Source organism: Vigna radiata, unplaced genomic scaffold (genome assembly GCF_000741045.1).
Source record: "Vigna radiata var. radiata cultivar VC1973A unplaced genomic scaffold, Vradiata_ver6 scaffold_167, whole genome shotgun sequence".
NCBI lineage: Eukaryota > Viridiplantae > Streptophyta > Magnoliopsida > Fabales > Fabaceae > Vigna > Vigna radiata.
In genome coordinates, this window is record NW_014542360.1 from 501221 (window position 1) to 512944 (window position 11724).

At 33.1% G+C, this 11724-nt stretch overlaps 1 protein-coding gene across 1 annotated transcript; it reads left to right on the forward strand.

Moving 5' to 3' along the window:
• The first annotated feature begins 9354 nt into the window (after positions 1–9354).
• Positions 9355–11453, forward strand: LOC106779692 (RING-H2 finger protein ATL47-like). The gene has a single exon (XM_014667862.2). It carries the CDS (start codon positions 10085–10087, stop codon positions 11231–11233), a length of 1149 nt encoding a protein of 382 aa, XP_014523348.1. The 5' UTR covers positions 9355–10084; the 3' UTR covers positions 11234–11453.
• The last annotated feature ends 271 nt before the right edge of the window (positions 11454–11724 follow it).

Sequence of the window (11724 nt, forward strand, 5' to 3'; positions counted from 1 at the left end):
GATTGAATTGCATGTGAATGTCATATGATCAAGGCCATTTTTGAAAACCCTTCTCTAGCCAAATTTTCACCCAAAGTGCTTGAAATATTATACTCTTTTTGAACCTTAGCCTTAAACAGGATGAGAACCCTTGATTTGAAATTCTTTACCTTGAGTTGGGTTGAGCTTAACTGTATGTGTTGAAAAGGTTCAGGTTTGGGGTTGTATGGGGGAAATTGAAAGGCAATTGAAAAGCATTGAGCTCAAATGTTGAGAAAGAAAAATGCATGAGAAAAAGAAAAGAAAAGAAGAAAAGCATGAAGATGAGCTCAATGTAAAAATAAAAGAAAAGGGAAGAAGTTGGGAATAAGTGAGATTGGTGAGGTAGAGGTTCCATTTGTTTGTGGTTGTTCTGTTCTGACCATCACTTTGCCTTAGCCTAGCCTTTTCTGAATTGAGAATCCGATTTCACTTTGGATTTTTGGATTTGAAAGAAGGTAACTGTGAATGGTAGCATCTTAGGTGGTGGTGATCCACAGGATTCTCTGGCCTTGACTGAAAGTTCTCTTAAACCTACCCTTTGAATGTGTTAAGTTGTTAGAGAGTAACCTGAGTGTTGTGAGATTAGTAAGGCTAATTTAGCCTAATTCCTTGAAAATCTGAGAGAGAGAATTCATTGCCCATCTAATTGTTTGTTGATTGATTATTGTGCAGATTAAGTAAGCTGGGGGAATGCAGCCCATTAGACCAAGATAGACAATTTTGTTGCATTAAAATTGATTATTGCATTCAATTTAGTTTTAAATTGTTTACTGAATCATCACTGATATCCTAAATGCTTAAATGTGATTGTTGATTTCATGGTTTGATTGCAATTGTTGAAATCTGTATTGAGTCCTGATTAGCACCATCACTCTTACTTTGTTGAGATCATTTTTTCCACTTGCATTGAGAAAATAATTTCCTGGTATTAATCATAAGCAGATATCATTTTTGTTTCAATTGATTGATTGTTTACCCCTTCCATGCCACCTAGTTGTTTGTGCATGAGATGATTCGTGCATCAAATTGTTTACCAAAAGCATCATTCAGTTTTAAGAAGTGACTAAAACACTTCATTGCCAATTTTGACTTCATGGTTGAATTACTTAAGTGACTAGTTTCTGCATTAAATCATACTTTTTTTCACCCATTGGATCGACTAATTTAATCAGTCTTGAATCACATTTAATTTGAATTTAGTTGACTGTTCATTCCAATTTGTATTTGCTGGACTTGGGTGTGATTTTATGTGCAGAAATTGAATTATGGCAGGGTGTAGCATAAAGTTGGGATTAGTTTAGTTTGAGGAGTATAGATTGTTAGGAAACAAGTAGGCTTCGTTTTACACCAAAAGCAGGGGGGGTGAATTGGTGTTAGTTCAAAATCAAAATCTTTTCGCAATCTTGGTATGAAAATTCAAAGCTTTTGATCTTTCCTTGAAATGCAAGTAATGAAAATTCAATGCAACGGAAAAACGCAGTTGACTGCTAAACAAATATAGTCGACTGGAAATAAAGAGTGCAGGGATAGAGAAAATCAAACACTGGCTTTTATAGTGGTTCGGCCAATAATGCCTACATCCAGTGTCCTTTCAACTCAGGAAGCAAATGCACTATAATGGTTGCGGTTTTTACAACAAGAAATTTATAGAAGCACAACACAAAAGTATAAATCTCCTCTCTAATCCAAAACCAAATATAGCTGCACACAAAACCAGAATTGCAGCAAGAATCCCCTCTTCTACAATCTGCACCCACGTCGAACAATCCTCAACGTGTCACCAGCACTCTTCTCGAGATGCCAAGCCTATCATAGCAGACTTCACAGCTTGCCAAGCCTTCAATCAAACGCAACAGTCTTCACAGGATGCCAAGCCTTCAAAGATCAAACAGAAACACCTTCTTTGTGCAGATATTGATCAAGCAGTATGAGCAATTGACTCCTCCCTTTGAATCTCTCTCAAGCAAGATCACCACCGTCTTCTTGGAGAATTCTTGGAGCTTCTAAAACAAAGAATTCAATCTGAAATAGGAAAATGAAATTGTCAGATCACAAAAGTCACAGAATAATTCGCGTTTTGTCTATTTATAGTTTTCTGTTATTTCAGATTGCTTCTCAGTCGAATAGCCTACTCATACAGTCGACTGTATTAAGACAGTTATAACAGACAGTCAACACAAAGGCTCCTTAGTCAACGAAATCAATACACATTTATTACAATTGACCAGGTCACACAGTCTTAACTAACTTTTGAAAAATATAGTCGTTGGAGTGTGTAGGCTTAACAAATTTCAAACAGATCAGTAACACAGTCGAATATGTGATCCACAATGTCGACTGTCACATGAAAAATCCATTTGAAATTCTTTTCAACACAAAATCTCACATAACATTGGTTCACAAAATTTGTACAAAGATTTTAGCATAGTCGAATCCATTATGAGTGTATTCGACTGGACTAGAACTTTGTCACAACAAATATAAGTTCATAAGGTGCTTATGATTTTTTCTTTCAGAAATGTGCAGTAATAAAAAACATTTTATTTCACATTTCAATACAAGCATGTTCGACAAATATAACACTCAATCAATCATAGGAACATACATTGTAAATCACTAAAACATGTTCAACAGATATAACAAACACTTCAGAACAAGAACATGTAATACTGGAACATGTGTACTGTTATTAAGCACTATGTTGTCATCATTAAAAACTAGTTTGATATAAAGTTTGTGTTGTCAACAATCTCAACATAGATTGGGCAAACAGTAGCAGCATCATCTTTGTGTGCAATTTTGAATTGAAGGGAGTCTTCTACCATAAATTGTTTCTGTTTTGAATGAACTACTCTTTTATAATTTGTAATTGCTTGCAATTAGTGAATTGTTGATGTTGGAATTCTCTGGGCTGCAGATTGTAATTTGAGAGCAAAGCAATTCTATTAGTTGCATCAAGTGCACGAGACCAAGAGAAAGGGAAGTTCTTACTGCCCTATATTTTTTGTGCACTCTGCTTGGCTAAGGGTTTAAGTGACAGCAGCCGTGTACATTTGTGTTTGTAAGATGGGAACAATAAGCTTCATGATTAGACCGAGCTAGTTAAAGGCCACATTTTGATCCAATGAAGCTTTGCAGTAGTGGACCGTACCAAGAACGTCCAATAACAAGACCAGTAGCATAGCTTCTTTTTTATTTATTTATTTTTTTGTATTTGATTTGTCAATCTGATTTGTAATGGGCTTGTTTTAGCCTAGTTTTAGCTTTAGCTTTGTTTTGTAAAAGGCCTTTTATAAAGTCGAAGTGGATTGAAAAAAGAGTGCTTGGTGCTCTTTCCAACTCTTGGTAACTTTACTTTCTTTCTTTTTAACATAGTTTAGACTGATGAGTGTGTCTTGTTAGCCAAGGCTACAAGCTTCACCATAGGAGTAGAATTTTATATTGCTTGTTTACTTTTGATTTTTTGTGTTTCATGTTTAGGGGTCATTAGAGTCCAAAAGTTTTTATTTTTTTTGTGAGTCATGTGTACTTTTTTCTTAAAAGTAATTTTACTTTAAAGGGTATTAGTCGGTAGCATAAGACAATTATGGCAAGGTAAAGACTTGGTACTTAAGTAGCCTCTTTAGGCTCACCTCTCTTACCTGGGATTTGTCAAGTGTGAAACCTTTAAACCCTTTCGACTCGAAGAACTTTTAAGAACAAAGGATGTCAAGTCATAGGTCATCTAGGATTAGTGAAATTGAGAAGCAAAATGCTCTTAGGGCCATAATGAAACAGGTTGGAAATTTGGAAGAGAGACTGAATCAAGATAAGCTTAATAGGGAGGTGCAAGCCTCAATCATTCGAAATGAACTGAGAGTCATAAAAGAAGAACAAAAGAAAAAGAGAAATCAAGAGCTTTTAAGAGAACTCATTGAAAAGGGTAAATCATTCACTAAAAATTTAAGTGGGTTTTCTCGTCGGGAAAGAAAGTTTAGAGACAAACTTATGACATTCTTGAATGAGGGAAGTAAAAGAAGAATTGAGAAAGAACATAGGGAATTACAAGAAAGAATAGAAAGAAGGGAGAAGAAAAGAGAGAAGAAGAGAAGAAGACAAAAGAAAAGAAAAAGAGAGAAGAAGAGAAGAAGAGAAAAAGAGAGAAGAGAAGAGGAAGATAGAAGAGAGCAAGAAAGAAGATAAGAGGAAGAAAGAAGAGAGCAAGAGAGAAGAGAAGGGGAAGAAAGAAGAGACCAAGCAAGAAGAGAAAAGGAAGAAATAAGATAAAAACAAGAGTGTTTAAGAAGGAAAGAAAAAGAAAAGAGAGAAAAGAGAGAGATTGAAAGAAAAGAAGTGGAAGAAAAGGAAAAAGTGCAACTAAGGGCAACATCCTCTCTTACACTCGTAATAGAACCTAGACTATAAAGAGGAGGTTTTATATCTTTTCACTTTTCTCCATTTATTTTTGAATTTCCAAAATTTCACTTTTCTTTCAAAGAATTTGTCATTCCGTCTTTAAAAATGTTACTACTTTCAACACATGGCAATTCCCAACTTGGGTTATGGTTACCACTAACTCAAGACAAAAATATAATTTCAAATGTAGAAAGGTTTCTTTATTGTATTAAATTTGAAAATTTTAAAATTAAGAAACCTTTTTCTAAACATATTCTTTTATATACCTTATTGGGTCAAAGAAAACTAATTAGTGATATGTTTGATGCTTATTGCATATTCACATTTGACCCAGGAGGAACTTGTATTGAGTCTACAAAAATAAGTCTTCAGGCGAACCATCAGATTTAAGGATAAATCCTTTCTAAGAGGGAGGGAATGATGACTTAGGCCTAAGTCCAATTATATTAGTATAATATTTCTTTTATTTTTCTAAAACATGTGTAAAAGGTGATAGGTATGTGGTAGATAGGAGGGGCTTTTAGTCCTATATATAGACATGCCACCACCTCTTGTAAGGTACTTTTGAGCATATTGAATTGTTATTCTGTTGAGAAAACTCTAGAGCAATTCTAACTTGAAAGTCAAGGCTAGAGAATCCCAAAGGATCTCCTCTAGCCACCTTCCATCTCACATTACCATTCTTTCTCATTTCCTATTAGATTTCACTTCTCCACGTATCCATTCTCCACCAATCCTCTTCAGCCTAGTGGCCTGCACCATCAGCCACGCATGGGTCATTATTCCGCTGCCTCGTCATATGCGAACCACGTCTTCATTTCCACATGCGCGAGTCTCCTTTGTTCTCTCGCGCTTCAGCTTCAAAGATCCACAACCACAAACCGCGTCAACCTCGCCGAATCTTCATAATAAGTCATTTCCACTGAACCACAGCTCAGATTCACCTTCTCTTCACCATTTCTCACCTTTGGCCGATTGTTTTTACCATTCCCTTCAATCTCACTGATTGAAGACGGATTCTAGCCATTTACATCGATTAAATGTTCATTCCAACCTTTTCCACCATTTAATTGGATTATTTCACCAATTAAACCACAATATAGCCCTGATCTAGAATTTACACCGAACAAACCTTTGAATTTAGGGTTTGTTCGTCATTTTTACTCTCCGACACCAAAACCTAGGGTTCCTTGTTTGATATGCTTCTTCTACTATTTCTTCTGTTTCGACAACGCGTTTTGCTCCAATTTCTCCGATCTTCCATGACCAGGACGTCATCACCTCTTCAGTTTTTAGGGTTTTTCTATCTTTTTCATTTCATTGTACACCTAGTTTCTCTAGGACAATGGAGAACAAAACCTCATTTATTGTTAGGGAAGATGTAACCTCTAAAACTCTCATGTATTTGAATTTGTTCTGAATCAATTTATGCTTCTTTCACTAATTGTTAGGGATTTTCTCATGTCCTTAATATTTGTTATGTGTAAATCATTCATGGCATGATTTTATGGCCTTCTTTGTTATTGGGAAATACCTAAAAACCAGGATCTGGAGAATTTCTCCCAAAAGCAATATTGCCCAGGGATGGGGATATGAAGTTTGATTGTCTTAAGCTTTTGTTCATAATGCAGAATTAATTATTAGGGATGCAAGGCATTGTGGTCTAGTAATTAAGGATAAGCTTTCTTCGCCGAGGAATCGGGTTTTAACTAATTTAGAGAGTGACATTAACAATCGAATGAAGAAAATGAATTCTTATGTGCATGAGGGTAAGAAAGGTGAAATCTAAACCCCAACAACATACTCATCTCATATACTGAATATCATCCATTCACTTTTGCGTTTCTCTTCAATTGATCAAATTTGCATTCATATTTACTTTTTCTGCACTTTGCATTCAAAACCCCCAAAAATTGTTCTTAAGGTCTTAATTAGTTAAGCAATTACATGACTGTTTGGTGTCATGAGTCTCTTGAAAAAACGATATTTGGTCTTATCACTCATTATTACATGATATGATTCGATACACTTGTCGAGGTCTTAATAGCAGAGAGGTGTCTTGTGGACCTCTTAGGAATCCACCTTCTTTATGTTGTTCTTGAACAACATTCACGTGCTCAAAATGATCGTCCTCAACATACTCCTACTGAATATACTCATCATGCTTCTAAATGACATCAAAATTTGTTTCTTCTTTGCATGCTCTACAAGCTAAGCTAATGTCGTAAGTCTTCTCCTTTCACCCAGTGATGAACTCTCACCACAATAAATAGATGCACCTCTAGTTATAATCATATATGTCAATCAAATATATTAAAAATAAATTATATTAAATACTTATATATAAAACCAAAAAAAACAAACAATATTTCAATTTTCAATATTTGAAATAATGATAGTATAAACTTAGTAAATAAAAATATTGTATTAATTAAAATATATCAAACATTTGAAAATTAAATTTTCTCAAAGATATTAAAAACATATCTATAAAAAATTAATTATCAACTTAGTTACAAAGAATAAACAAATATAAAATAAAAATTTTAAAAATAAAATACAAAACAAAATTACACTTGTAAATTTATAAAAAAAAAGCAGAATAATATATATCAAATATATTAGAAAATACAAAAATAAATTTACATAATAAAAATTATTTAAATATATAAACAAATATAATATTACAATTTATAAAAACATAAAATAAAACAAAAAATAAATCTTCGATTTATAGAAAAGATAATAAAATTCAAGTAATATAAATAAATAAATATAAACCTTACATAATATAAGTACAAATAACAAAAAATAAATTAAATTCCTAAGTTCATAAAATGATAACAAAATATTTATAATATTTTTTTCTAAAAACATAAAATATATAAATACAAAAATAAAACATCAATACATATAAAAAACATAATAAATTAAAAATAAAATAAAAAAATACATAAAAAATAAGAAAAATAAATAAACAAATAAATAAAAATTATAAAACATAATTAAACTACAGTACTGTCTTAATTAGATTTTGAATTCCAATTGAAGTCTCACCATAATTTAAAGTACGTCAAGACCTTCGTCGACTTTCGAATGTCGACAAGACCTTAACCATAGAATTAAGTCTTTTGAATCTCATTTTATATACCCAATACATATATTTCATATATATTTCGATTCACAAATTTCAATTCATACATTTTATTTTAATTCATATATTTCAATTCTTCCATATGCATACAATCCATACATTTCAATGCATCCAAATGCATACATTATATTAATGAATCCAAAACATACAAATGAATGAGTAGAAAAAGACACCAACCTTTAGTAATGTAGAGAAAAACATAAGAGGAGATCCACGACGCTATCACCACTAAGGAAAACCACCGCACCACCATATTATCCCGCTGCAAAACCAAAAGAAGAGAAAAGAAACACGATAGAGAAAAAAACATGAGAAAGGAGAAAAGAAAGAGGTGCGAGTGGAGAATGAAGGAGGCAAAAGGGAGAAGCGCTAGAGTGAAAGTGAGGCTTGGGGTGTAGTGTTTTCCTTTTTAAAATTGAGAAAGAATATTTTTTGGATCAAAGATTTTTTTGATGTGTAAGAGGTGCTACAGATGACCAAAATGGATATTTTCAATAAAATTGGAGGTGTAGATAAAATTATAAAAATACAGAGAGAATAATTCTATATTTAAATATTATGAGATATAATTGCATCTTATATTTACATTAAAATTATGTTTGAGTATTATGAAAATATGTTAAATATAAGTTATGTTGTTTAGGCCATGATGTTACATATATTTTGTAAAGAATAATTGTTGATGGATTAATTTTGACCATACCTAACACACCTATAGATTTTTATTCATTAATAATAAGTATATCTCCTGATAATATACTTATAAAACTAATAGACACATGTTACTTACCCACTAACCACATTTCCTAAAAACAAAAATATGTTAGAAATTAGCTACACTTACCTTATCAGCATTTTTTTTCCTTGTAAAGTCGTGGGTAATGTTAATATTCATGTATTTTATGAATGATAGAATTTTATTGTCAATAAATTACTTTTATGATAAAATAAAATCATATATCTGGTTATTTTTTGTTTTGTGAGGTAAATTTTGTGTCTTGTACCTTTGCTCTTTATTATTTTTAATATATGTGAGACTTTTTTTCCTCAAAAATAGTAGTTAATTTTTCCCAATCAAAATAAAATTTTATCACATAAAATATCTTTCATCTAATGTAAAGACTTAAAAAATTTAATAAAAATAACACATTATTATTTTATTCTCACAAAATTTATAAAAATATTTTTACAAATATGTTTTATCAAACAATTATATTTGAATAATTCCTAAAAATATAATTTCCAAAAATCCTAATTTTGAGGTGTGAATTTTTTATTTCATAGCTTTACATATTGTAAACACTCATATATAATGATGATATGGGAATTATTTGTCAAAAAAATGTAGGAGTGTTCACTAAAGAAAATTAAAAATGGAAGGAGGGTGTATATAGAAATACTTTGGAGGACTATATAAGTATGAACAATAGCCCAATACTTCTAATAGTAGCGAGCTTTGAACATTTGGGCTGAATGGATCATCTTCAGGGCTCTTCTTCCTCCACTTCAATCATTTTCATCCACACCTTCATAAATTTTTTATTCTGTATAGTTTGAAATATATTTTTATATTTTAAATTATACATTTTGAAATGTAAAATAAAAATACATTTTAATTATACAATTATATAATCTAAAATATAATTTCGTATTTCATAATACAAAAATTTATATTTTGATATATAAAATAAAAATGTAGCTTCATATAAAATTTCCATTTTGAATCAGATAGTTTAGAATATAAAAATTGATGGGAGTACAAGAAAAAATATATGGAGGTGCAGACACGTGATCTTCATTTTGAGGCTTTATGCACTACTTTGAACAGTAACAAGCTTTTGAAACATTTGGGCCGAATGGATCAACTTCGTGTGAGACTTTATGGAATCTTTTGGATGATAATATTTCAGGGGCAATCTACTAAGAAAACGATGTGGGACATGTGTATATGAAGCAACACAACAGACTCAACTTGTGTCAAACGACAAAATGACAATTTTGCCTGACATTTTGCCTTCTTTGGTCAAGTGAGGCCTATGATATGTACTATAGTCTGCCGTTGTAGGGGACCCAAAAACCTTGGGTTTTGGAAGTGACTTCGTTTTCACATGGCCACTATTGGCATTAGATTTGGAGCAGCACAATTAGATGCTCTCTTCATCATCACTTCCTTGTTATCATCATTATTAGGGTTTCTTTTTGCCCCAGAAGAGAAACCCATGTCAGGTGTCTGCTAAGATTTCAAATTTTCAACAACCATATGGTTGGTCAACTGCTACTGCAAAGTTGACATTTTCTCAGGCATGTTTCCTTAAATGCTTTGTTTTGCCTATGGTTGCTTGTTTTCCTCAATGTATGAGTTGGGTTTAATCCCAAAACAAGCAAAGATAAAAACTTTGTTCAAAACCACCACATGGGTGGTAGTAGTGGCACTCTTTCTCTCTCTCACACACACATTCCAACCTCAAACTCTAAACAAGGCCTAATTTGAATTTTAGATATCCTATTTTCAAAATGTATAGGGTTCACTCTCAAATCCTTCTCAGCAATGGTGCTATTACCAACCCCCCTATTCTTTCTCCATATTCTTCTTCTTCTTCTTCTTTACCCTTGGTGCCTTATGTTTCCAACTATCAGAAACAATCAGCTCCGTCCCCGGCTTCTTCATCCGGGAACAAAATAAGCCCTGCAATTCTTTTCATCATAGTCATTTTAGCTGTGGTGTTTTTCATCTTGGGTCTCCTTCACTTGCTTGTTAGATTTCTCATAAAGCATAGGTCTTCTAATTCATCAATTTCCCAATCAAATAGGTACCCTGACATGTCCGAATCAGATGCTTACCAGAGACAGTTACAACAGCTCTTTCATCTTCACGATTCAGGCCTGGATCAGGCTTTCATAGATGCTCTCCCCGTCTTCTTTTACAAAGAGATTATAGGCCTGAAAGAGCCATTTGATTGTGCTGTTTGCCTCTGTGAGTTCTTGGAACAAGACAAATTGAGACTGTTGCCCATGTGTAATCATGCTTTTCACATTGAATGCATAGATACATGGTTGTTGTCCAATTCAACTTGCCCTCTCTGTAGAGGGACTCTGTATTCACCAGGCTTTGCCTTTGAGAACTCAGCTTTTGACTTTGAAAGTCAACTTGAGGAAGATGAGGTGTCAAGCAGTGGTGGAGGTGGGGTTGGGGTTGGTTCTTTTCACAAAACTGTAGAAAGCCACATAGTGAATGGCAAAAGGGTGTTTTCTGTTAGGCTTGGAAAATTCAGAAGCACAAACAACGGAGATGGAGTGGAGAGAGGTGAATGTGAGAGCAGTAGTGGAAATTTGGATGTTAGGAGATGCTATTCAATGGGGTCTTTTCAGTATGTGGTGGCTGATTCAGATCTGAGAGTGGCTCTAGGCCCTCCTAGAGGTGATGGAGGCAGTGGCAGCATGAGACAACTGAAAGGAAGAACAGCTCCAAATGGAAGTTCTTTCATTGATGGGGATATTGAGGGTAAGAAAATCAACATTGCAAGGAAAGGTGAAAGCTTTTCTGTTTCCAAGATCTGGCAATGGTCTAGGAAAGATAAGTTGTCAGGTTCATCTCATGCTCACTTCCATAATTCTACTCTCACTGCAACTTTGCCATGGATGAATAAAGCCAGAGGTATCTGATACATGAAGCTAGTTTGCATTTTGTACTTTAACTAATTCATATGTTCATTGAAGGAATCCTTTTATTGAGCTTCTGCTTCCTCTCACACTTTGATTTTACTTTTTTTATATTTGTAGTGACAGAACTTGTAAATTGTGCCATAAACATAATCAGACAATGTTCTTTGAGCAACCATTAATTAATCTCGAGTATGCGGAAAGACTACATAACTCTTAATTCTATCATGCGTTGTGTTATGTATTCCTATTCATCCTATGATACATATATACTTAGTAGAAGTCTTTTTCTTTCTTTATCACATGTATTCTCAAACATTTTTCTTTGCTATACTCCCATTTCATCACACAGCACTTGGTTTATTGCATCACGTTTCTACAGTATCCTCACACTAACTTTTAGGAGGGGGAAAACTAAATTTACACTATTCCCTATAAGGACACAAAAACTTAGAGTAAATAGTGTATGTTACACAGTACAAAGAGATTTTATA

Excerpts from the sequence above, each read along its gene's own strand:
- LOC106779692 (XM_014667862.2), top strand. The coding sequence starts at position 10,085 with ATGTATAGGGTTCACTCTCAAATCCTTCTCAGCAATGGTGCTATTACC.